Source organism: Apodemus sylvaticus, chromosome 6 (genome assembly GCF_947179515.1).
Source record: "Apodemus sylvaticus chromosome 6, mApoSyl1.1, whole genome shotgun sequence".
In the NCBI taxonomy this organism is placed as follows: domain Eukaryota; kingdom Metazoa; phylum Chordata; class Mammalia; order Rodentia; family Muridae; genus Apodemus; species Apodemus sylvaticus.
In genome coordinates, this window is record NC_067477.1 from 99478972 (window position 1) to 99506496 (window position 27525).

The window sequence follows — 27525 nt, forward strand, 5'->3', positions numbered from 1 at the left end:
TAGGGAAATGGGAGAGAAGGCCAATATGTGACACTTAGTGATGACCTTGTCAGGGACAGTACCTTCTCTCCTCTTTCTTGGGAGTATATTTCAGACCCACGGACGGGAGGCAGAAACCTAGCAGACGTCATTTTTCTCAAGTGATGAGGCCTACACTCACTGACAACCAGTATCAACATAACAAAGCAAGGTACAGTCTTCCTGTACAAGAACTATCACACAACATCGGAGGGAGGGATGATACACAAAGCTTCGTCCGGGCTCTCCCAAACGATGATGGAACCCTAAAAGGACTGAGACGACATCTCTGAGCTGGCAGGTGGCCTGCTGAGAGACACACTGCGGTCCTGCGCTGGCTCTGGAAATGGAAAGAGCAAAGTGGAGAGAACTGGTGACCTCTGTGGCTGGCCTGTTTGTCCTGTGACGGGTGTGCATGGTATCAAAGGTGTCAGCATTGGGCAGGGCTGTGTGGATGAACGAGGGACTGTGCTATGCTAGCAGCTTTGCAGTGACTCTGCAGGTGTTGCTAAATTAAATGGCCTTGTTGTGGCTTCTGTTTATTTTAAAAATAATTTGTAGTGGTCTGGGAATGTAGTTTAGTGTAGAGTTGTCAAGGCCCTATACTAACAATATTAACAACAATAATGTATTGTAAGAGATAAATCATGGGCTGGAGAGATGGCTCTGTGGTTAAGAGCACTGACTGCTCTTCCAGAGGTCCTAAGTTCAATTCCCAGCAGAGTGAGTTCCAGGAGAAACCCTGTCTCGAGAAAAACCAAATCCAAGTCCCCCAAAAAGAAAGAAAATGTAATTAAATCACTGAATAAAATAATTTAAATGATTACAGAGAATAAAAGCAGTTTGTCCTCTTAACAGAAAACCGAAATATACAAAACTACATTAAAAGGTTTCTCTTCTCTACGCTCTGCGTTAACTGCTGACTCTCTCGCTTCTTGAATGGGGCCTCCCTTGTCTGTCCCAAAAGTCCCAGTCAGTCCAAGGTGCTGCCAAAAGTCACCTCAAAAGGGACTTTGCATATGCTCTGCCCAGGGCGTGGCACGATTAGAAGGTGTGGCCCTGTTGGAGTAGGTGTGGCCTGTGGCACTGTGCATGTGGGTTATAAAAGCCTCATCCTAGCTGCCTGGAAGCCAGTTTTCCACTAGCAGCCTTCAGATGAAGATGTAGAACTCTCAGCTCCTCCTGCACCATGCCTGCCAGAATGTTGCCATGCTCCTGCCTTGATGATAATGGACTGAACCTCTGAACCTGTGAGCCAACCCCAATTACATGTTGTCCTTTATAAGACGTGCCTTGGGCATGGTGTCTGTTCACAGCAGTAAAACCCTGAGCCAGGCTTGGGGAGCCCTGATAGACTGTAGGCTAAGCTTCTTGCATGACAAATGAACTCCAGCAGCTGACGACTGGCTATTCTGAGGAAGACCTGAGCCTCTGAGTCCCCGGGACCCCACCCTTGCAGCCCCCCCACTCCCAGTCTCTGCTCCTGAAGATAAACAATAGGGACCAGGGCTTCACCTCAAGAGTGGCAGACAGCAGATCCTTGTGTTCTACCGGGACAGAACACAGGCGCCAGTTTCTTAGCTGCAAAAACACATAGGCAGGCACAAACAGGCACACATACACATGCACATCTGTTCATGTGGTTTTGTTCAGAATTTTCCTAACCATACAAATAATCTTTAATGTGTATGAATCCAGCAGACCACTCTTCGTATCCCAGGGCTCTTGTTAAGCCCAAAATCAGTGCCTCCCTTGCTTTATAGACATTGTGAATCCTGTTTGCCCAGAAACTTCCCTAGCTAAATTATTTTCAGAACTGAGATGATATCCTCATTGACACTGCCCGTACAGGCTGCCAAAGTATCCATGGACTATTTTTATTATTTTAATTTTTTCCCCTAGCTGTACCCTTGTGCTGAGAATTGCTTGTGAGGAGCCAGAGGGAGCGGCTTAGTGTTTTAGGCCCGGATGAGAAGGAGCCAGCTGGATGCCTCACACGTGTGGCTGGATGTGTCAATCAGGGGACCTGTGGAGACCTTGACAGTGGTGGGAAGCCTGCTACAGGAAATGGTAGCACTCAGTTCACTCTCTGGGTGGGTGGTTGTGTAGGTCACCTCTGCTAGGTCTCAGGACTCCTAGCACATGCCCTCCAGTCAGGCCCTAGGGCTCCATTTGGACTTGATCACACTTTCCCACTTAGCTGTGTCAGAGCATGGGCTGGAGGCCATTCAAGTTCCCGGCTGCCTAGCTTCCGGGCTCCCGGGCTCCCGTCTACAAAGTACTGCCTTGGGAAGGAAGGGAGGGACCAGGGTGTCTTGGCTGGTGCTTTCCCCTGGGTGGAGACAGGTGGGACTCTTGGTTACAAGACTGTCTTACTTCTTGTAACCTTACTTCTTCCAGGGAAAACCCCTCCTGGTCTAGTGGGTGGGCCTGTCCACCACTTCCCCTGAGGAGGGACACACCCAGGGTGGTTACCTCTGCACTGTGTTGGAAGAGGTGGCCTACAGAGTCAGGCTCCTATTCTACATCAGGCTCCTTCTAGAGTGGCAGAAATGGGGCTAGAATATGGGGCTTCAAGCAGCCTCTCTACTTTCTAGAAAGTTCTGAGGGGACTCCAGATGGCCTAGTGGTCCTGACTAGGCATGGCCTTGGTGAACATTTATCTTTAAGATTTCCCCATTTGTGGGCCAGGCGGTGTTGGTTCACGCCTGTAATCCAAACACTCTGGGAGGCAGAGGCAGGCAGATTTCTGAGTTCAAGGCCAGCCTGGTCTACAGAGTGAGTTCCAGGACAGCCAGGGCTATACAGAGAAACTCTGTCTCGAAGAAAACCAAATAAAAAAAAAAAGATTTCCCCATTTGTGGGCTTTGGTGGTGCACGCCTGTAATCCCAGCACTCTGGGAGGCATAGGCAGGCAGATTTCTGAGTTCGAGGCCAGCCTGGTCTACAGAGTGAGTTCCAGGACAGCCAGGGCTATACAGAGAAACCCTGTCTCGAAGAAAACCAAATAAAAAAAAATTTTCCCCATTTGTGTATCATCCCATCTAGAGAGTGTGGAAGAGTTAAATGACCCCAATTCTGCCGGCCATTCATTTCAGTAATGTCTAGAAGGCCTGAGCTGGGCCTAGGGTCCCTCAGACAGACAGCTCTGGCTGCCTTCCCAGAGGGTAGAGACAGAGTCTACAGTGACCTGACAGTCTCACCTGGACTAGGAGAGGTGCCTGAGGCAAACAGGAGACCGCTCCACACTACTGGCTCCTAGGGTTAGAACCCCATTTTTCTGGCTAGGTCTGAGTTGAGTATTACAGGAGGAAAAGAAGGCAAAGGGTGTGCTTGCATGTGAGGAGGCTTTGGGGAGCAGGAAGGAACAGACAGAGAAAGAGGGCCATGAGCCACTTGGGGGGACACACCTGTAACCCTATCTATGAGTGGGAAGAAGAGGCTAGAGCAATGGTTCTCAACCTGTGGGTCATGACCCCAAAGGGGTTGAATATCAGATGTTTACATTACTTCATAACAGTAGCAATATTACAGTTATGAAGTAGCCACAAAAATCACTTTATGGTTGGGGGTGGGTGGATTACCACAACTTGAGGAACCTTATTAAAGGGTTGCGGCATTGGGAAGATTGAGAACCACTGGGTTAGAGGATCAGGAGTTCAGGAAGTTTGAGGGTAGCCTGGGTTACATGAAACTCCATTCTAAGAAGACAGAAAGCAGGGGTGAGGATCGGAAGTCCGGAGCATGAGGGCTTAGAGGAGGGGCCCCTCGGCTGCCCAGCAGGTGAGGCTGGGGTCAAGGCCATTTGTCACGCTGTCTGTGTCACTTTGCAGCCAGTCCCTTGCCCTTCAAGTCTGTGGCTTTTACACCCATGGATCTGCCTTTTGTCACTATAGAAGTTCCCAGGGACACAGCCACACATTCTGTACGCTTTCCTGTGTAGTTTTGGGTTTTGTTCAGCAAACTGGGTTTTCAAAGTGGTTCCACCATTTTGCTTCTCAGTAGCAATGGCGTCTCTGTGGCTCTGCCTCTCACCTTTCTGCCTCTTGCTGTGTTGGCGCTGTCTCCTTTTTACTGTCCTGGTGGGCTCAGAGACAATGCATCTCACTGGGACACAAATTTGCATTTCCCTGGTGACTGACTGTGCTGACTTAGACCTCACCTATAAATGGGTGACTTGATTGATGGATGGTTTTGTTATATATATTTTTAAAATACAGGGATGTTTGAAAAAAAGACTTTAATGTTTAATGTCACAGGAGTCCACTTATGCTAAGAAGGTTGACACATGTTGTCATATACACACATACACAAATACACTCTCTCTCTCTCTCTCTCTCTCTCTCTCTCTCTCTCTCTCTTCCAAACAATGGGATCTACAAGGAAAACTGGGACACCACATTCATCTCAGTTCCGTCCAGCTGCTCACAAGAGCCTGTGTGTGGCATTTACAGTGTGTCACTGTATCGCCTCCTTCATCCTAACAACCTCTGAGGATGTCACCAAGGAAACAAGTACCTTGTGAGAGGCCCCAACTCAGGCTTGTTCTATTCAGAATACGAGGTCTTTCCTTTACAGGGCCCAATGGAAGACTCAGATCAGAGCCACAAGAGGAAATAAACAAACCAACAAAACCTCCAGAGTACAGTGGCAGGCAGGGGGATTTGCTCCTGCACTCCTGAGGCAGGATATAAAGGCAGGGCAGAGCAGTAGCCCCTCGCCCTGGAATCCAGTTGAAGCCTTTGTCAGTAGATATAGGATTCCTGCACAACTCAGGTCTTCATGCCCGGCTCCCTTCCCAGCCGCAAACCTGCCATCTTCCAGAAATCTTGCCAGAAAGCCCCATTTTCAGAGAAAGGACCTCCATGCTTGTGTAACCCTAGTGGCTCCTGGTTTTATGTTATCAGATAATAATTCCATCCAAGCCATCTGCAGGGTCACCTCACATATCTCTCTGATAGGAAGAGAAGGGGAAAAGGCTATCTTAGCAACCTTTGACGTGTAGTTTGAGGACCACCAACAAGGCATATATGGCTACTACCGAGAGAACTAACTCTTCATTGAGGAGTCTGTAAGACACACTTGGGTGTGTCTTAGCTTCCCCAACTTTGTCTTGAAGGAGCCTGGCCCCACACCTTACTTTCCTCTAGTCTCTAGGAAGTGCAAACCCCCATCCATGTGTGCCTTTCTTTGTGAGTGCCTGTCTTCCTCTCAACCCTCAAAATATCTTCAACAAAATCACCGACCATGCTCTATCGTAAACCAGCTCGCCCTCAGTGTCAAAGCCACAAACCCAGGGCTGAAGAGGTGGCTTGGTGTTTAAGAGCACTGACTGCTCTTCCATAAGACCCGGGTTTTATTTCCAGTACCTACATGGTGGCTCACAACTGTCTGTTCCAGTTCCAGGCAATCTGATGCCCTCTTCTGGCCTCTGCATGCATTAGGCACACACAGACATGCAGGCAAAACACCCATACATGTACAATGAAATAAAATAAAAAAGTAAAAGATTAAAAAAAAAAAAAAAACAAATGAACCACACACACCAGAGTCAAGCAAGGTCCCTAAAAGCCCAAGGGAATTCTTCAGGCTGAGGGGAACAGAAATGCTGTTCCTTCAACCCTGAGCATCTTACTGTGAAGAAGGCAGAAACAGAAGATCCCAAGTTTGAGGCCAGTCTGCCCAACTTGTTGAGTTCCTATATCAAACTAAAATGTAAATAGAGAGCTAGGGATGTAGGTCAGGGGTAGATCCCCTTCATATCATACACCAGCCCTGAGCCAAGTTCCAGCATTTAAATAAGGAAATACACAAGAACTCCATTCAAATTCAGCAGCAGTGTGCGTGTGGACGAGCATGAATGATGGGTGTGGTCATGGGGTGGGGCTGTCCATGTAGCCGCTTACTGTGGGAGGAAAGAGAAAGCAGATCTCAGTTGTGTGGGGTATTAGAGTCAATAGAAGCAGGTCTCCAGAGTTACCGGCAGAGCGGTGTGTGCCCATCCCTGGGTGTGTCCTATAATAAACTTTCTGACTCGGTGCTCACAGTGGCCTTACGAGGAAACTGCTGACTCAGGCTATAGAGAGGCATTGTTCCTGTCCCATGGGGGACAGTGACATGGCCACCTGGTGGAGTAGTGGTGAATTAGTTAAACTGCTTTGGCTCCAGAGCTCTCTGGATTTGCAAATAACAGAAAGATAGACAGACAGACAGACAGACAAACAGACACACACACACACACACACACACACACACCAGCTAGTTTTGATATGCTTTGGCTAGCTCAATGGAATGGTTGGGTACTTGTAAATTTCCCCCATGGCTAGCTAACACTCCCCTGTGGTATTCCTGAGTTAACATCCTTTAAAAATCTATATTTCATCTCTGTTACTCTAGACCCAATAGGGGAAGTGGCACCTAGGACCACTTTCACAAATTCTCACATACCAGTGGGTCTCATCTTTCTGCGTCTCTATCACGGCGATTCTCTTCCCCCCCCCAACCCCCTCTGTCCCTTGCCTGCCCGATCTAAAAGTCCCACCTCCATCTTTCTGCCCAGCCATTGGCTGTCCAGGGAGGTTGAGGAAGGTCTATGTATCCGTCAGCCAGTCTGATTTTGGGTCACTGGCTCTCTGAAGGGGATGACCACACTCTTTTATTTTTTTTAATTCCATTCTTCTTCTTCTTCTTCTTCTTCTTCTTCTTCTTCTTCTTCTTCTTCTTCTTCTTCTTCTTCTTCTTCTATTTATTTATTTATTTATTTATTTATTTATTTATTTTATGTGTATGAGTACACTGTAGCTGTCATACTAGACACACCAGAAGAGGATATCAGATATCAGATCCAATTACAGATAGTTGTGAGCCACCGCGTGGTTGCTGGGAATTGAACTCAGGACCTCTGGAAGAGCAGTTAGTGTTCATAATGGCTGAGTCATTTCTTTTTGTTTTGTTTTGCTTGTTTTTTTGTTTTTGTTTTTTTCGAGACAGGGTTTCTCTGTGTAGCCCTGGCTGTCCTGATACTTGGTAGACCAGGCTGGCCTTGAACTCAGAAATCTGCAGGCCTCTGCCTCCCAAGTGCTGGGATTAAAGGCGTGTGCCACCACTGCCCAGAAGCTGAGCCATTTCTTCAGCCTGTGACCACATTCTTGGGAGGTCTCTGTGGATGACAAGTCCTCAATAAGGTTTCCTCCCAGCCTTCCTTTCCACAGCCTAGCCTGGGTCTCCCATCCTCACAGTGAGGCTACCTTGAGCCAGACATCAGGCTAGGATGGGGGTCCCTGCAAACATGGGTCCCACCTGAACCTAAAACCTATATTCTGGCTTAGCTATTTGTGATGGTTTTTATATGCTTGCCCCAGGGAGTGGCGCTATTAGTAGGTGTGGTTGGAGTGGGTGTGGCCCTGTTGGAGTAGGTGTGTCACTGTGGGTGTGGACTTTAATACCCTAGTCCTAGCTACCCGAAAGCCAGTATTCTACTAGCGGCCTTCAGATGAAGAAGTAGAACTCTCAGCTCCTCCTGCACCATGCCTGCCTGGATGCTGCCATGCTCTTGCCTTGATGATAATGGACTGAACCTCAGAACCTGTAAGTCAGCCCCAATTAAATGTTGTTTTTATAAGAGTTGTCTTGGTCATGGTGTCTGTTCACAGCAGTAAAACCCTAACTAAGACACTATTCACATCACGGGGGGTGTGACTATGGAAAAAAGACCCTGTGTTGAGCTAGTACACTGAGCTAGGTGAACGTCACCTAAACGCGAATGCCTCATCCCATGGGCTGGGTCCCAGACTGAATAAAGAGCAAGCGAGCACCAGCATCAATTCATCTTTCCTTCCCGACTGCAGAGGCAACGCGACCAGTCCCATCGCTGTCACAACAAAACATCAAGATTAAAAGCAAGCTGGGGAGGAAAGGGTATATTAGGCTTATACGACCACATCCATCACTGGAGTAAATCAGGACAGGAACCCAGACAGGGCAGGAACCTGGAGGTAGGCGATGCTTACTGACTTGCTCCTCGTGGCTTGTTCAACAAGCTTTCTTATAGAACTGAGGACCACCAGCTCAGGGATGGTCCCACTCACAATGGACCGGGCCCTCCCCCATCAATCACTATGTAAGAAAATGCCCTATAGGGGCTGGAGAGATGGTTCAGCGGTTAAGAGCACTGACTGCTCTTCCAAAGGTCCTGAGTTCAAATCCCAGCAACCACATGGTGGGTTACAACAATCTGTATTAAGATCTGGTGCTCTCTTCTGGGGTGTCTGAAGCCAGCCACAGTGTACTTACATATAATAAATAAATAAATAAATCTTTAAATAAAAAGAAAAAAAAAAAGAAAATGCCCTATAGGCTTGCATGAAGTCTCCCCCCCTCCCCCATCTCCAGTGACTCTAGGTTGTGTCAAGTTGACATAAAGCTACCCAGGACCCACATGCATAGACTGATAACACCCCTGCTCACCACCTTTCTGTAAGCTTCAGACCACCCTGCATCCTTATCCTATTAACAGTCCTGGATGCTAATCAAACTCTGAGAGGAGGAGCAGGTGTCTCTCACTTGCAGGCTCAGTTCACTTGCATATAAATTCTTTGCCTTTAACAAAGTGCATCTCTTTGGTGACCTGTAAATTCAGTCTGGCTGGATCACAGATGGTCTTAGGTTGGTTTTTCTCAATGTTCATTTTGGTCCCTGACATCAGGCACTTCTGTGGGCATTTCTACTGCAAGGTGGCTTTTTTTTTATATATATATATAATGTAAACTAAATTGTAAGTATTTAGTGGGGAGGTACTTTGAAATCGCATAAATTTCTCATCACAAATCTAATTTGTATATTAGTCTCATGCTTTATTTATTCTATGATTTATATATTAGAATAATTTATTTATTGAAAATTAGGTTGATTTATTTAACTATTTTGTTGTTGTTTTGGTTTGATTTTTTAAAAAAAGATATTTTTATTTATTATATGTAAGTACACTGTAGCTTCCTTCAGACACACCAGAAGAGGGAGTCAGATCATGTTACAATACAGATGGTTGTGAGTCACCTTGTGGTTGCTGGGATTTGAACTCAGGACCTTCAGAAGAGCAGTCAGTGCTCTTAACCCCTGAGCCATCTCTCCAGCCCCTTGGTTTGGTTTTTTGAAACAGGGTCTCATCTATCCCAGGTTGGCCTAGACCAGCTGTGTAGCTAAGGCCGACTTTGAACATCTAATTCGACTTGCCTCTACCTCCCCAGGGCTGACACTTCAGGCATGCGCTACCATGCCCTGCTTCCGGGTAGCTGACAGCCAGGCCAGGAGCTAGCCTGTGAGTGTCTGGGCCAACTGGCTAGTGGCTGCATGATTCAGACTGGCCTCAGTGCACAGCTGGAAGACACATGAACTTTCTCCTGCTTCCAGCTCTGGCCTCCAGAGGATTCCAGGACTCTGAATGTTGTAGATCTCACATGTTCCTGGCACAGAGGCCTCCCACCCATTCCTGCTCCAGGAATGCCAGCTTGAGCTGCCAGGCTGCATTCGAGAACAGAGCACAGCATGCAAGGGCCCACTTGCAGGGCTAGAGTGACCTGCAGGGCTGGGCAGTGTTTGAACCAGGCACAAGTCCTACCTGCACAGGACCTCAGAAGCCCTCCGCCCTAAACTCTACCCTAACACAGCTGCTTTGAGGCTACCCCTGGGCAGCCTCGAGGTGAGGGAAAAGCTCTGTCCAGATGTTATTAGCCAGGGCCTCAGGCTAATGACACTGTATCTGTGGCCCTGTCCTCGCTGCAGGACCCACCTGAGACTCTAGACTCTAGTCTCTGCTTAGGCACCAAAGCAACTGTCCCCTACTCGTGCCCTCGTCAGCAAGGGCCTCTGGCAGGGACAGGAATGCGCCATTTCTTCTTTTCTTTTTTTCTTTTTCTTTCTTTTCTTTCTTTCTTTCTTTCTTTCTTTCTTTCTTTCTTTCTTTCTTTCTTTCTTTCTTTCTTTCTTTCTCTCTCTCTCTCTCTCTCTCTCTTTCTTTCTTTCTTTCTTTCTTTCTTTCTTTCTTTCTTTCTTTCTTTCTTTCTTTCTTTTTTTTTTTTAAAGCAGACCATGGGCAGCTCCTGGCATGGCTGTCAGCTACCAGGAAAGGTGTAGCTAGCCCTGGCAGGCCAGCTGGTCTCTGGACTGACAGGCAGGCTGGCCCATGTGTGGTGGAGGGAGGGCCCCTCTTTCTTTCTCCCTGTCTGGATGGGGCTTCTCCAGGCTGCAGCCCTGACTGTGGGGAACATGGTGAGGTTGCTGTTGTGTTCTGGGAGGCAGAACAGAGGACCCAGCTGCCTGGTCAGGGTTCCGATGGGTGTGGCCTCCCAGAACTGCAGCTAAGTTCCAGTTCTTACCTGGAAGCAGAGGCTCTCAGATGCAGGTGGAAGATACAAATGCTTCCTCTATCCCTCAGGCCCTGTCAAAACAGGCTGTGGCCAGGGGCCGGTGGTGGTATGTCCATATGCCAACTAGGAAATAGGTCACTGGGTGACCACCTTATAACCTAGTTATAAGATATTCTACTTACCTTTAGTTGTCCACTTAGCACAGCCTAGAGTTGTTTGAGAAGAGACTCTTAATCCAACTGTTTGGTCTTTGGGTATATCTGTGACATATTAATCGATACAAGCAGTTCCAGCCCACTCAGGGTGGTACCATCACTATGCAAGCGGTCCTGGGCTGTATAAGAAAGCTAGCTGGGCACAACAAGCCTGTGGGTGAGCCAGCAACACTATTACCCCACAGGTTCTGTCAACCTCTGCCTTGAGTTTCTACCTTGACTTCCCTCAGGGATGGCCTGTGACCTGGAAGATGAAATGAAGCCTTTCCACTTCCAAGTGGCTTTTGGTCGGAGTGGTTTTGTTTGTTTTGGTTGTGGTTGTTTAATCACAGCAACAGAAAAGAAAGTAGACCAGGAGGCCTCCTGCCCTCTCAGATCACCTCTTCCCCACCAGGCCAAGGTGCCCTCGTCTCAAGGGCCATGGTTGCACCGCTGGATGCCAAGCCCTCAATGACTGGTTGTTCCCCCATTTGCTGAGTCTCCTGAGGTTGGCAGATACTTAAGCCAGGCTCTCCCAAAGCACTTTCTAGAATCTAAAAGAGAAAGCCCAGCTCTCCTATATTGTCATGACATAGAAGATTCTGGTACAGGGATGAATGGGGTCTTGGGAGAGCACAGGGTTAGGCCTGGACCCTGGTTCTGAGGTTTCAGATGAGTGGACATGGCGTAGGTCATGCTAGCCGGGGAGAAGGAAAGAGGGGTTATGATGGAAGATATTGGCCAGGCCAACTTTTCCATGGAAAAGGCCCAGAGGCAGGCAAGGGTTAGGACTTGGGAGAGGACCTATTAGCCAGGATCCTGTGGACTCTGGGGAAGGGAGGCTGGAGCTTGTTGCTATATTTTTCCAACCCAATTACCCGGTAAAAGAAATCGCAACTCAATAACAATACAAGCTATATGCCCCAATTGGGCGGATCTCCCACTACACTACTCTATTCCCATCTATGTTGTCCCAGATAACCTGCGGTTTCTCCAGGGTACGAGCTTCTCCCCATCCTCACCGTCCTCGATCCTTCATAGCTCCCCCTCCCCCCATCCTTTTCTCCTCCCCCAAACTCTCAGCTCCTCCCTCTTCCTCCTGCCCAATCACTGGCTCAAGCCTTTATTTGAAGTTAAGGTGGGGAGAAGGTTCAGGAGGCAACTTCTCGTCTGTAGCCCCTCCCAGGAGTGGAATTAGCATCAACATACAAGGCCAGGGCTGTCCACCACGGCAGCTGTGAGCACTGTGGTGGGGTAGAGCGGGCGTCAGTTGTTAGTAGGCAGTAGACCCAACTTTCAAACAGCTTAGCTTCCTGGACATAGTGGTGCACACCTTTAAATCCAGCTTAGCAAGGCAGAGACAGGTGGATCTCTGTTGAGTTTGAGGTCAGCTGCTTTACATTGATTTCCAGGAGGTCCAGAACTATACAATGAGACTCTTTATCTCAAGCAAAATAAAACAAAACCAAAAATTAGCAAAAGGTAGCGTAACTGAAGTTACATAATTAGGTACGAAAACTGCTCTGATGAAGCGAAGCAATTTGGCCAACTTTAATGAGTTCTGCCTTATCCTGAAACTATGCTTCCATTCAGGATGAACTGTCCCAGGCAGCTCCAGATCCATCTGTAACAGTAGATTGGTTTGCATTTCCTAGGATTTTATGTGAATAGGACTATTCAATGCATCCCCTTGTTGGTCTGATTTAACTCTTGAGGTCACCTGAGACTTTGTGGTATCAGTTCTTTGTTCCTTCCTTTACGGCTGTGTCCATTGTCTTCTTCAGCTCCCAAGGATGCACCGAGCTACAGAGTGGGAAGGATGGGCTGGAACTCCAAGAGAGCTTCAGTTTGGGAGAAGAGTTACCATTTGACCTGTTGGTGTTTCTCTGGAAACCCCATTTACAAGGCTGCTTTTGCTTGATCCAACTTGAAGCTCATCTGGTATTCCCCAGGGGACTTTGGTTAAAAAATATGTCAAAGTGGCTCCATTTTCGTGGTAATGTGACAGAACACACTCCAGACTAACCAAAAAGCTAGAAGGGAGGTGCTGGGGAGATAGTTTCGTGCGTAAAAACACTTGTTGTGCAAGCTTGAGGACCGGAGCTCAGATACCGAACACCCATATAACTGCTGGGTGCGCGTGTAGGAACCTGGTAATCCCAGGGCTCAGGAGGAAGAAATAGGGGATCCACGGCATGCACTGTCTAGCTACTACTACTGAAACCAGCAAGCTCTAGATTCAAGGGAGAGACTTTGCTCCAATACACAAGGTGGAGAGAGTTGATGGAGACATATGCTACCAACTTCTGGCTTCTATATATATGACAAGGCCACAGGCACATATGTACCACACTCACATGTATACCCCATACATTTAAATGCACCCATCTGCACACCATGTTCACATGTAAATAGAAGCTAAGAAGGGAAAACTGGACAATGAAAGGGGCATAGGTGCTTTGCAAAGTTCCCACCATGGTTCTGGGAAACTAGAAAGCCATGCACATTCACAAAGGCTCACGGTCAGGAAAGGACCCTGGGAGGCCCTGGGATCCCACCTCTAGCTGACCTTCAAGGTCTCCTGTGCAAGGAGAAATCGAAGGCTAGGCAGGGCTGTCTGTGGCTTGTGCTCCGTTCCCCCACAGAGCTTTTTAACAAAGCCCAGGAGGCTTTGTTGTCTAAGTCTGAAGCCTACTACCGAGTTAGAGCGCAAGATCCAGCACAGGGAATGTGGACAGCTCAGAAAAGCCACTTGGTGAGCAGACGGGCACACTGAGAAAGGGAGGAATCTCATTTCAGAGGCACCACACCGTATTACTTTCAAAAAGGCCCAGCATGGAAAACACACACACACACACACACACACACACACAGAGAGAGAGAGAGAGAGAGAGAGAGAGAGAGAGAGAGAGAAAACACAAAAAGAAATGATAAAGCATGGCCCATATACAGGTTGGAAACAGTAGAAACTGATCTGAGATCTCCCAGATATAGGGCTAATTAGACAAACTCAGGTCCTCATACTTACAAGGTAAAGTACTTTACCAACGAGGCCACCTCTCCAGCCTCACCAACAGCCTGTCTGGATGCCCAGAGCTGCTTGGCTGAATTCCTCCTAACCATTCAGCCTTTGAAAGCTGCCGGAACATGGCTGTTAGGTTGAGAGACAGGCTGGGGGGGGGGGGGGGGCTCCACAAGTGCCCTCAACGGCTAGCCCGGCGCCTGTGGAGCTACGGCAGTAGCCATAGTGATGAGAGGCAGACGGATACTTTGCTGTGTTTATTGGGCTGGGCATGCGCTGTTTGGAGGGTGGGCTCCCAGAGAATAACAATGGGAAAGGAGTCACCCTTGGTGTGAGAGGGTAGAGTCCGAGAAGGACACTGTGTCTTCACAAGAAGGCTCAGCATAACAGCTCTGCCTGTGGTTGGGTGACAAATATGGCCCTTGGGGATGGAGAGGACCCTGTCCAACCACACTGTTTCTAGACTCTCAGCAGAGCTGATAATGGACACAGGCTTCTCTCTCTCCCCTGGAGACTTCCTGGATAGAGACTTGTGGTCCGGGAGCACCGCTGAACTCCATGCCTGTAGGATGTTTGTTTAGCCTTCTCATTAGCAGCCAAGCAGATGAAGTGCGCTGTGCTGGTCCCCGGTAACAGCATCAGTGCAGGCTGCTGGGCACACCACGTCCTCCATCTGCACGGACAGAGCAAAAAGTCTATTCTCTCCCTGGTATAGCATAGACATGGGGGCGGGGTGAGGCTAGAGAAGAGTGCTGCCTGTTGGGGTGGGAAACTACAGAAAAGAGGGGTCCTGAGGCTCCAGGCATGAGGGCTGTGGAGAACAGGGCTCCCCCTCCTTACAGCGGAGCCGAGCCCCATGTAGCCCAAGAACATGCAGCCTTTACCTTGCACACAGGGCCACCCTACACAGCCACCCTACACAGTCACCCTACACCGCCACCCTACACAGTCACCCTACACAGTCACCCTACACAGCCACCCTACACAGTCACCCTACACAGTCACCCTACACAGTCACCCTACATAGTCACCCTACACAGTCTAGGAAGTAGGCACGTGGGCTGGTTAACTGGACATGTCATCTCTGTGACTTCCAGTGCTCCAGAGAAACAGAATGAGTAGAAGCGACTGAACTGAGAGATCGAGGAGAGATTTGATAGATGATAAATATCAGTAATAGATCAATTGATAGGTAGACAAGCTACACATGAGTAGACAATCCCATCACTAAAATGTCATTCCACAGGGGAGGTACAATGGCTGCCCTCCCTCCTAAGGCCACCAGTCACAAAGCAAGGACTGAGTCCACTGACGTTCACTTGAGTTTCCTGGGCTTGAGTTTACAGGAGTGAGGGCGCTCCTTCCACAGGATGAAGGAGCCTTGAAAATCCTCATCCAGCAGGGGTAAAGATGGCCTTTCCATAGCTGCGTAGATGAAGCCCTCTTTTAGTCCCCTCCCCTAAATGAATACTCTAGCTCCTCTCTGAGGCCATGTGACATGGGGTAAGTACTCAGGTGAGGCTCCTGTGACCTCCCTATCCATCACTGAAGGGAAATAGGAAGTCCAGCTGGGTGGTTGTTGCCTGTTGCAGAGATGTAAAAAAGAAAAAAAAAATCCATTTTTCCTTTTTTCACACACCTGGCTCCCAGAATGACAATTCTGAGACTACTTATTATTAACTTTGGCTCATTCCTTGACTAGCTCATAATATATTTAACCCATTCACATTATTCTGTCTTCCACATGGTTATCTGTCCTAACCTGCTTCTTCCTCAGCATGTCTCTCGAATCTCCCTTTATTCTCTCAGTATTTCCCACAATCCTCTCTCTTTCTGCCAGTGTCCCATCTCCTATTTCCTGTTTCAGTTCATTGGCCATAGACTTTTTTATTGACAGGTAATGCTTATAAGAGAGTCTCTCTATACAGAGGACTGTAGAAGTTAATTCTGGTTTCTCCCCAGCTCCATGTTTCCAGAAATAAGACTCAGACATTTACAAATACTTTAGCCATGTAGCTAGGCTCTTCTCTGACTAGAATTGTAACTAAAATAACCCACTTTTTAAAAGACTTATTTATTTATTTTATATATATGAGCACACTGTAGCTGTACAGATGGTTGCTGGGAATTGAACTCAGGACCTCTTCTTGCTCCAGGCCCTGCTCACTCCAGCCCAAAGATTTATTTATTATATGTAAGTACACTGTAGCTGTCTTCAGACACACCAGAAGAGGGCATCAGATCTCATTACAGATGGTTGTGAGCCACCACGTGGTTAGGATTTGAACTCAGGACCTCCGGAAGAGCAGTCAATGCTCTTAACCACTGTGCCATCTCTCCAGCCCCAATAAACCCACTTATTTTAACCTACATTCTGTTATGTGGCTGGTTACCTATGTTCAGGTACCATGCATCTGTCTTGTCACATTTTCCCAGGTGACTCCTGTGCCCGGCACTATCCCAGAATTCTCTTTGCCTCCCGATGTCTCACCACCTAGTCTATAGGTGATGCATCCACACAATACATAAGCTGTTCTCTCTACAGAGGACAGTCCTGTTCATCTCTATATAACCACATACAGTTATCTTCCATCGGCTCTTTAATGCATGCACACATGTGTAAGGGAGAGTAAGGGTGGAGACCACAAAATTATCCAGGCAGAGAAGGTTGTTTGCTTACTGGAGACCCAGGGGAACTAATTTGGTCTAGGGGGTGGGGAGGTAGAGAAGGCAGAGCAGTGGTCAGTATTGGACTGGGTTTGAAGGCCTGAGAACTTGGAGCGGGGGTATCTGAGAGCAGGAGGAGAGGCGGATACACCAGCCGAAGGGGAGAGAGTGGGTCTCTCCTTCCTTTACCTCCTGCTCTACTCAACCTCTGATCCCAGAGGGCTGGATGGTGCAAGTAGATGGATCGGTCCACTGATTCATACACTATGATATAGGGTGCGACTCGTATTTCAGTTAAGGTCCAATGTAGCTTAGACTGGCTTTGAGCTCACCGCATACTAAGGATGACCTTGAACTGTTGGACTCTCTTATCTTCTACCAAGTACTGAGTTCACAGTAGGCCTCAGTACCCCCAGGGCTCATCTCTAGTAGAGATGTTTTGCCAGATTCCTGGGAACTCTTAGTCCCTGTCCACCCTTTGACAATTTAGTAACCATACTTATCACCTTAAGCCACACTTCATCTCCAAACAAGACATGCCTCTTCTTACCCAGTCAAAGACAGCCTAATCCCCTCCCCCAGGGGAAGGTGGCATCTTTGAGCCATGTATACTCTCTTAATAATCCATACCTTAAAATACTATGCTGTCAAAATGTGATTCTCAAATACCAATAAAAGTCACTTTATCTTACATTACATATAGTATGGGAGTAAGAAGAGAGAACAGAGATTTGCACTAGATGTGGATCTATACATAGCTGTATTTATGATGATGAGGAATTATGGCTATCATAGTTCTCAGTTTGTGACTGGTTATAGGTGGTAGCTGCCATTTATATATAAACTACCTTCTGTGTGTTCTGAATGTGCTTGGACTGAGGCATGTATAGAAAAGCCTTTTCCTCCTGAAGAGTCTGGGCCTTCATAATGATTAACTTTGTCAACCTGGTTGGGTGAAGGAACACCTAAGGCACTGATGAGGAGAATCACATCTAGGTGGGTATGTGAGGACATTTCCAAAGAGCATTAGTGGAGAGGGGACCTGCCCTCAAGGTGGGTGGCTCCACCCATGGGCTGTCTGTGTCACATGCTAGGGGGCAGCTGTCCTGTCCAGCTCAGTGGACTCCCGTGTGTCTTGGTAGAAGCATCCTTGGTTTTGTATCTAAGAACCATGGGGTCAGCAGGGCACAGAATAACAAACAGGAACAAAAGGTTTTGTTTTCGCTCCTTTTCAAAAGATTTTAAAATACTTTATTTGAAAAAAATCTGCAAATGTATGTGTATGTATGCATGAGTGCAGTTACCCAGAGGCCTCAAACTCCTTAGAGCTGAAATTACATGTGGAGGTTAAGTCACCAGTGCGGGTGCTGAGAACCAAACTTGAGACCTCAGCAAGAAGAGATGCACACTCCTGAGGCTAAGCCACGGCTCCAGCTCCTTGTTCTGATACATGATCTTGTAGCATTGGCATGACTATCTACGTAGCTGAGTCTGACCAAGTCCTGGCCCTCCCCCTGCAACTGCAGTGATTAACAGGTATGTGCCACCACGACAAGACGGAAAGCAGTTTTTCTGGGAGGTCACAGTGGTTCCACTGACACTTCATCCTTTGACTCCTGGATGGGAGGAGTCTCAAGAGCAGAAACCTCAGCGTCTGTGCTCATGTTGACTCAGAGCAAATGCAGCTTTCTGGAGAACCTTGCTTTAGCCCTTTAAGAGCTAGGTGGCCTTGTGATGGAGTCATCAAAGGGACAGTATGCAGCTCTATTAAGATAGCCCTTGGAGCCAGGCGGTGGTGGTTCACGCCTTTAATCCTAGCACTTGGGAGGCAGAGGCAGGCTGATTTCTGAGTTCAAGGCCAGCCTGGTCTACAGAGTGAGTTCCAGGACAGGCAGGGATACACAGAGAAACCCTGTATTGAAAAACAAACAAACAAACAAACAAACAAACAAAAAAAGGGCTGGAGAGATGGCTCAGCGGTTAAGAGCACTGACTGCTCTTCCAAAGGTCCTGAGTTCAAATCCCAGCAACCATATGGTGGCTCACAACTATCTGTAATGATATCTGATGCCCTCTTCTGCTGTGTCTGAAGACAGTGACAGTGTACTCATATAATAAACAAATCTTAAAAAAAAAAGATAGCCCTTGGGACAGTGAGGAACACGGTGAGACATGAGGATTCTATGAGCGTGGGCTCACTGGGTCATGTCTTTGGCTGTGAAGCGGGTGTTTTGGTCAGAGGCAGTGCTGTGCGGAATATCGTGATAGTGGACAGGGCACTCTGCAAGCATGCAAGCGTGCAGGTGGTAGTTTTAGCAGGAGTATTAATCATGCAAGGAGGGTGAAGGAAATCCAGTATAGATTCCAATAAGAGTCAAATGCTGTCCCTTCTATGATGGGAGATGGTGTTATAGCTCGGCTTAGTGCTGGCCTCTGCTTGTGGCTGGGTGACTGGACACTGAGCAGTAGCCATGGCTACATGAGTGTTGGGGAGCAGAAGGCTGCTGCTGCGCCAATGCACAACCTTCATCCCTACCACTGAATGCTTTGTTGAAGGCAGGGGGATACCACGTGGGGGGGAAGGGAGGCCATGGCCGCTGGGGACGGGGAAGCCACCTCTCGAGCTTAGTCAACCTTCTCACATGTCCTCATTTCAAGGTAGAGGCCTGCGTCCTCCAAGCAATCTCCTTACATTGATAGCAGTCATCCAGGATGCTGTCAATCAATCATGGGAGGAGGCGCTGCATCTCATGTCCAGCCAGTGGGTCTGCTGCTGCAGAAGACACGGCTCCTGCCAGCCACACCTAAGAGCTCCGGGTCTATGTGGCACCTGCCCTAGGTCTCTGGATCCCAGAACACATCTTCTCCTTCATTTTGTCCGTTAAGACCAGATGAATGTCATTCTATTTCCTGGCTGGGTACAGCCACTCTCCACTCTGTGACCACGGTGGTGGAGTCAGTGGCATCTTTAGCTCTAATCCCATGAAAGAGCTCGCTCCAGACACTTTGATCCCATAGCACCTTCTCAGTAGCTTTCTTGGAGGATTTGGAGGTGGCTGTCTAAACTCCAGTCACCTTCTCATGGAGCTGGGATGTTCATTCTGGTAGCCAATTGGACTTTTTTTTTTTTGATGTTACATTTGTATTTGATTCAGAGATTTGAAATGTGTACTAGATACAGGAGTTTGGGACCAGGGGGTGATGGGCTTAGAGTTCAGGATCCGGAGTCGTGCACCTAAGACACAGGAGACCTGAGCACAGCCTGGGATCCCCTCTGGGCACCGGGTTTAACCCGCAGGAGGCAGATGTCAGAGCCTGTTTGCACTGCTTGTGACCTCAGGTAGGATGTGAATGCCACCAACATGGGAGGACAGTCACACAGTCCTTCCTGGAGCACAGAAATGAAGAACACCGTATACCCGTTCAACACTCCCAAGACCCAGCTAGTTGTCCATGTGCAGAGACCCACTGGGCCTCCCTCTGCAACACCCTCCCACTGGGGTCTCTTGTTCCTTGAAACCACCCTTTCCCTGAGCCATTTTCTCAAGTTATCTCTGCTTTAGCCATCACTGTTCACTAGGGTTTTTACCCACTGAGCCATGCGGTCCAAGTCCTACCTAGGCTTATTTCTGAGCTTAGAAATTTCACAAAACCCTCTGCTTTAGCCTCAAAACTGCCTGGGTTGTCTAAAGGCAGGAAAAGTTACCATTGTAAGTTTCTTGAATGCCTAAAAGGTAACCGGTGCTGGGCAGGGTGGCTGCCTCTTGGGCAATGCCAGGTTCCGAGGCGTAGGTCAGAGTCGAGTGAGGAGTTGAGCCAGTCGGGGCTGGGCGGATGAGCTTCCCATGCTGGACCTAAGCCACCGAGCCATCAGGAGCCCAGGCTGCAGACACAGACTGCACTGTGGGACTAAGGATGTGGTCAGGGAAAAGGCTCAGAAGTCACAGGAACTCTTCCAGGCCAGCTGACTTCATTAATTGCATCAGGTTCATTAAAAGCATATTTTACACATGGTGGTTGGTACATGCATGTAATTCCAGTGCTGGGGGGACTGAGGCAGGAGGTTTATGAATTCAAAGTCAGTCTGGGCTTTACAAACACTGCTGGATGTGGGGACCATGCCTTCAATCCCTGCACTTGGGGAGCAGAACTCTAGAGTTTGAAGCCATCTGGTCTACACAGAGGTCCGGGTTAGTCAAGGCAAGGGCAAGGCTGAGTAAAGGAGTTACACTGAATAACAGGAGCCGACATCGTGTGGAACAGACATATAAAATTCAATCCCTTTGGTTTAAAACATATGTTCAATGATACAATTAAAACAGATAAAACTGATTTCATAAAACAAAATAGAAAATATTGTTATATGACCCGTATCCCGTATCTTAGAAAACCAGCTATTTGTTCACATACTTCATTAGAGTACTTTTTAATCTAAGTCTACAGCTAACAGTCCTACTCATACAAATGGCCTATTCTAGCTCCCTGAACCTAAAGAAACCCGCAATTGTATTTCTGTTACAGGATTCGTTATACAATTACATTGTAAAGTTTGGTTTTGTTTTTAAATATTTAAGTGTGTACAAAACATTCGCCTACCACAGTAATGTAAATTCATGAATGCTTTCCAGTTAAAGCATGCAGTGGCTGAGGCCTGGATGCTCTGAAACACGGCACTTGTAGGATCGGCCCATTTTGGTTTGCATCGCTGGTTCATGACGACAGCTGTCTCTCTCTGCATGGGCACAGCTGGCTGACACCTGCACACACACCTCAGATAGAAGCTGCAGTCCAGTCTTCCATGAGCTCCACTCAGGGTGAGAAACCCACACAGTGACAACATTCACAACAGCAGATGGCCCTGCCACACGAGATGGCTCTTTGCTATGCTAAGGAACACTTCCTTGTGTTTGGGAAAACGGCGTTCTACCTGCTTCGTCCATGTTATCAGTAATAACTTAACCTCTTCTCTAAGAGGGTTTTCAAGGTAGATCTTCCTGCTCGCCTTCACTATCTGTACACAGACACCGTATTTATATATTATATATTTATATCAGACATATATATATATACACATTTACAGGCAGACCTTCAAAAAGATATTGCACTTATATACAACGCAGCTTTAACTGAACTAACTTCACACCGTCACTCACGTAAGTTCTTCATCAGAAAGGCAGTCAACATGTCCAAGGAAGTTGCAAGGGAAGGTTCCAGTAATGCACCCTATTTAGTAAACACTGGAGGAGGAGAGGTGGAGCGAGAAGGCTCAGCCTTTATTGCTGAGGCCTGGGCCCACTCCTCAAGGCAGTCAGAGTTAGACTGAGGTCAGGCGAGAACACAAAATCCTCAAAGACAAGCTACTGCCTCCCCTCTTCCAGCCAGCAGCCCGCTGCTCTCACGGACACAGGCAGATTTTGACAGGTAGTGCAGCAGATAACCCAAAGGTTCCCACGGTTTGTTAGATCTGGTACAAAGTTCTCACGGTTCACTTTCTAAGCACATCAGAAATTCAAACAACAATGACGACGACACATGGATTTCTATCACAAGGAAAACAGCAACACAGCATGGTATACACAGCGCCATTTCCAATGTGAAAGGTTCCTTCCCGGATATTTAAGGTTCTGCAGGGTAGGTGCCTGGGCTCCTCAGCTGGCCAACTATAACATCTATGGAACACTTTCACTGAATTCCCACGCCTGGGAGCTGAGTGCCCCCCACGGCCCCCTTAAATCTCTGTCAGGGTGAGCTTGTACGACCCGCCGGCTTCTTCGATCTGCAGCTGGAAGGTGTCTTCATTGGAGTAGTGCTTTACAATGTTGTCGTCCATGTTCACGAGGATCCTGGGAAAGAGAGGACATGAGTCTCTACCCTCCTTCCTGGCTGGCCGGGGAGCTAGCCTTGGATTTGCTCATCGGCTGAATACTGGCTGGCTGTGACTTATGGGGACGCCCTCCCATGCTGCAGCTGCCTCATCCAAAGGACAGGGAGTCCCACGGTGCCTATGGCCAGGACCAGTGAGAACTGGCTAGGGAGGGAACTGAGGAAAGGATCCCAGTGGTGGAAGCAGGTGACAGACAGGAAACACTGCCCTTTTGATCCCTTCTGGCCTAGTGTTCACCCACTGAGTGGTACCCGGTATGGAAAACTAACCCTGCAGAGTATCTGTAGCTGTATACTGCAGAGAGCGATTCCGTTGAACTCATCTCCATGGGAAGCTTCCTGACAAGCCACCCTCAAAGTTTAAACCCGTCCCATCAGACTCATCTAGAAAATTTTAACAGATCTAAAAATAGTCATTTTTCTGGGGCCAGAAAGATGGCTCAGCAGGTAAAGGTGCCTGCAGCCAAGCATGGTGGTCTCTGGTCTATTCTTGCTACCCACACAGTAGAGAGAGAGAACTGGCTCTCCAAAGCATGGACACACACACACACACACACACACACACAAATATACTAAGATTTAATTTCTTGACAAGAAGCAATTATCTATAGCTTGAAAATACAGCCCAGGGTAGGGTGCTCAGGAAGAAAGGGAAAGGCAGTGAGTGGGACAGACAAAACTGGTTTGAGTCATAGCTCCTGTGTCACCGAACCACATGATCACAGGTGAGGCCTCACTTCTAAACACTCAAACCCATCTCAAAAACTAGGCGAGGGGCATGGACTGTGTCAGCCTAGCACCTGGCTGGTGAGGGGTGGTGACACTCTCAGGCAGGTTCCTCACATGCCCTGGAATGTGTGGCCACCTCACCTCAGTGGCCAGGCGTGGGAAGGGCAAACACAGATTTGTCTTTTCTTTGAAAAAAAAAAAAACCAACCTTGATCTTCAAAGGAAGATCAATATTGAGTAAATGATTTAATATGATAAATTTAATATAATTTTTGATAACAAAAGGGAGGCCTGGTGTTTCTCGCCCACACTCCCTGCACTGTGGAGGCTGAAATAGAAGGATTGTCATGGGTTCAGAGCTAGCCTGGGCTACAGTGTGACCCTGACCAGCTCTTCTACTTTCTCCCAGTCTTAACACTTGCACTTCCTGGAGGCTTCTGGACGATGGCACTGAAGGCATGTCACAGCCGTGCTGCGGGCGACTGCCAGCAGGGTGCACAGGACACTGCCAGTACTCACCCTTTTTTGCACTTCTTGAATATTTTCCCAATCTTGTCATGGGGAACATCATACTTGTCTGAGATCTAAAAGAACAGAGAATAAAAAGTGTGCTGTTGCCAAGGCTTTAAAAGACAGCCACGATTATACTCATCTTTCATTTCATCTTGTTTTCTTTTTAAGATTTCTCTTTACTTATGTGCATGTCTATGTGTATGCATTAATTAATTTTACATTTATGTGTATGTGTTTTGCCTGCATGTGTATCTATAAACCAGATGTCTGATGCCTTTGGAAGCCAGAGGAAGGCACTGGATCCCGAGACTGGAATTACAGACAGCTGTGAGCCATCATACGGGTGCTGGGAACAGAACTCAGGTCCTCTGGAAGAACAGCTAGTGTCCTTAAGCACTGAACCGTCTTTTGTGGGGTGGGGTGGGGTGTGTGTGTGTGTGTGTGTTGCCTGTGCTATGAGGGGGTTAAGACCCAGACCACATCCTGGAAGAAGGGAACTGGTATTTCCCTAATTAATTCAGATGTCAACAAGTCAACTGAGTGGAAGAAACACCCATAGCTAGCTGGGACCCTGAGAGGAGGGTGTGGCAGGGCCTGTGTTCAGAGTAGGCCTAGCTTCCTGTGCACACTCCTTGATGTCTTCTGCCCCATCTGCTCCACCCAGAAGCCAATACTGCCTCAGCTTTGCTCACTGGAGCACCAGTGCACACCAGGCCTAGCATGTGCAAATGCACATGGTGCTGGTCTGAGAAATGCATTCATCTCTGAGAGTCATGGAAATGCCACTCAAAGTTTGTGTCCTCTTTAAGGAATGCAAAAGCCCAAATGGTGGGTGTACTGGCTGGTTTTGTGTGTCAACTTGACACAGGCTAGAGTTATCACAGAGAAAGGAGCTTCAGTTGGGGAAGTGCCTCCATGAGATCCAGCTGTGGGGCATTTCCTCAATTAGTGATCAAGAGGGGAGGGCCCCTTGTGGGTGGTTCCATCTCTGGGCTGGTGTTCTTGGTTTCTATAAGAGAGCAGGCTGAGCAAGCCAGGGGAAGCAAGCCAGTAAGAAACATCCCTCCATGGCCTCTGCATCAGCTCCTGCTTCCTGACCTGCTTGAGTTCCAGTCCTGACTTCCTTTGGTGATGATCAGCAGCATGGAAGTGTAAGCTGAATAAACCCTTTCCTCCCCAGCTTGCTTCTTGGTTATGATGTTTGTGCAGGAATAGAAACCCCGACTAAGACAGTGGGCATGCCTGTAATCCCGGCACTCAGGAGGCTAATGAGCTAATGCCAGAAGGCCACTGATCTAAGGCCAAACTATGCAGGAAGGGTCCCCTGAGGGGTGCTGGGCCCACTGTCACCTCATCTGACTTATGTTCCTTCACTGCACTTCCCTATCTGAAGTCTTACCTATGAGTTATTCTATTCGCTGATTCTATTCACTTCTGTCTTCCCAGCTGGGCAATCTACTACTCCATAGCATCTCGTCATTACCTTGGTGCCTCCAGTGCTTACAATGGCACCTAGACAAAGCTGAGTGTGGTCATCTGAAATCCCAGCAATAGGGAGTCTAGGAACAGAATGGGCTATACAGAAAGTTCTAGACCAGCCTGGACTACACAGTGAGACCATGGTTTTTGTTGGTTCATTTTTAAAAGGTTTGTCAAGAGGCTTTAGCATACTACAGTTGTCAAAGGACAACTTCTAGTCCAATTTCAACTATGCATCCCTTTGAGATCAAAATGTCCATGATTTACGGCTGGAAAATGTCAGGACACATCACTGATGCTAGAATTCTGGCCAAGACAAGTCAGAGGGGAAGTCCAAATGCACCTCCTTCCCATTGCCCCACAGAGATACACGCTTGGCTGAATGCAGCCTCCGCCAGCTCCTGGGGTGGGAGGTCACCTCTGCCTCTGCTCAGATGTGCTCTGGATAAAGTCTGGAAGGCATGGCTAGCAGAGACAAGGAGGAAGCAGAGACAGCTGAGAGCTGAGATAGCCTTGTCTCCAATTCTCAGTCTCTGCCCTGGCTTCCTGAGTTTTAGAAATGACAGATTGTGCTACCACATTCAACTGAGCCACTGTTGTATGGATGGCATTTCTAAGGCTTTACTATTATTGTCAACTTCTAAGTGGTTTGTTACTTGAATTTTCTTTTTAATCAAGAAGATAAAAGTTAAACTCCCCTTAGGCTATCACAAATTCACTGAATGTGGCAGAGTGAACTTGACAGAGCGATTCACAGACCAACTCAGGACAGTCACAAGGGGCAAAACAGACCTGCAGTCAAGAGAGGATGCCCAAGGCAGGTCACACGCAGGCAATGCTATACACATACGCAAAGCAGAGCTGGGAAAAGAGGCCGAGGTTCCAGAGTGACAGAGAAATAAGGTTGTCTAATAAAATGCTTCAGGGGGTGCCATGAGGCCTACTTACTGCCTCCATCAAGCCCTTCAGAGACGGGGTCTTGAGCATCAGGGCATCGAAGACTTCTTCTGATTCCTTTCGGACATAGAGCAGCACTATGGTGATTTGGGGGCGGGGAGAAGAGAACAGTTAATTCACACGAGCAAAACACGACAGATCACAGGTTCTCGTACCATAAGGGACAGCAACATACAGCACCACAGTGTGAGCCCTGGGATCTAACAGGTGCTGGTGGCCTGAAGGGTGAACATGCAGGGTGAGGCCAGATAGGCCATGCTCATGAGCTCACTGGCAGCTTAGAACTCCCACTCCTCACTGCCAGCCAACACACCTCGCTTCGGTTCTTCTGGCCGAGCCAGCTTAGCAGGTGGAGGAACTCCAAAGTCATCTTCAGTTCCAAATGGCCCCCTTTTCAAGACAGACCTGTGGGTGAGGCAATGCAGAGTCAGGTCAGGCGTTTCGAGTCCCGTTAACTGCACAAGCAGGAGTTCTTCAGAGCAACCACTGCACTGTAGACTCAGACTCCGCCCATTCTTTATGTGGTCCAAGTCGGATAACAGCCAAGGCAGGGCTCATGAGTGGTGGCCTGGGCCACCCAATGGCATGCTGGATGGCCCCGCTGCTGGACCTCCACCAACTCAGCACCCAGCAGGAGAACACAAAAGGCCTCAACAGAAGGCAGCCTCGGCAGCAGCGGTGAGGCGGCCTCCTTTGTTCAGCTTTAAGGACTCACGTCACAGGGAATTTGTACAAGTTCTGTCAGGTGGACAGCTGTGATCAAAACGTGTGGTCTGTGCTGCACGGAGCTCCAAGGCCACAGGTAGCACAGCGTATTCGAGGGCTTGAGTGACAGCCACAGTGTGGCTTCTAAAGCCTTGACGTACTGTGGTGTCCACGAAAAGAGCAGGGAGAGTAGACAAGGAGCTTGAGAGGAAAGTGCACAGGTCTGAGCCACTGCTGGCAAGGCGCGTACTGGGTTAGGGCCTGCGAGGTGAGAGCGAAGGGACAGGTGACCGGGAAGAGCAGCAAGTGCTTATTCAGAACAGGCTGGGAAGCACCACTGTTTCTCAGCTCCACGCTCCCACCCAGCACTTGGCAAAGGTGTCTGCAGGAGCCATGTCTGAAACACCAAAAATGGAACCAGTGGCACAGGCCTAGTAGTGGGATAAACTACAGCTAGCAACGGATGCGTGCTGGGAGAGTCAGAGAGGGGGAAAGCAAAAACAGAACCAAAAGCCAGGCATGGGGCCTGCAATCCCAGTCCTTAGAAGCCCGAGGCGGAGAGCTCGTGAGCTGGAGTCCAGTCACGGCTACACAGGGAGTCCTGGGCAGCCTGGGCCAGGGGATGGCCCTGTCTCAAAAGCCAAAACCAACACACTGAGATGAAGGAAGAGGGCAAAGGCTGGGCTGGCAGCTGGGTGTCCCAACTCTACGTACTTTTGTGTGAGGGAAAAGTGTAATTACCAAGGCAGGCTCTACTGTTCTTCAAAATTCGGCCCCAAAGCTACCATGAAGGATGAGGCAGGAAGGGTCTCTGTGGATATTCTAACAGCAGGGGACTTCTGTGCACACAGCCCAAAGAGGTAGGCAGGCTATTTATAGACAGGAGCACTGAGACCTTAGAGAGACATCTAGGGTCCCGTCCTGGATGCTACACACTACCTCTCCTATGGGGAACCAGAGACAAGGACCAGGGTGCTCCGAAGGACAACAGCTC

The 27525-nt window shown here is 48.3% G+C and overlaps 1 protein-coding gene across 1 annotated transcript in view; it reads right to left on the bottom strand.

Annotated features, from left to right (window-relative positions):
* Nucleotides 1–20515: 20515 nt before the first annotated feature.
* Nucleotides 20516–27525, bottom strand: part of Grhl1 (grainyhead like transcription factor 1) — a 44296-nt gene continuing 37286 nt past the window's right edge. The window contains exons 13-16 of the mRNA XM_052186043.1: nt 26140–26231; nt 25818–25903; nt 23397–23461; nt 20516–22108 (exon numbers count right to left, since the gene is read on the bottom strand). Coding sequence (XP_052042003.1) covers nt 21994–22108; nt 23397–23461; nt 25818–25903; nt 26140–26231 — 358 coding nt within the window. The 3' untranslated portion in view covers nt 20516–21993. The remainder of the gene's footprint in view (nt 22109–23396; nt 23462–25817; nt 25904–26139; nt 26232–27525) is intronic.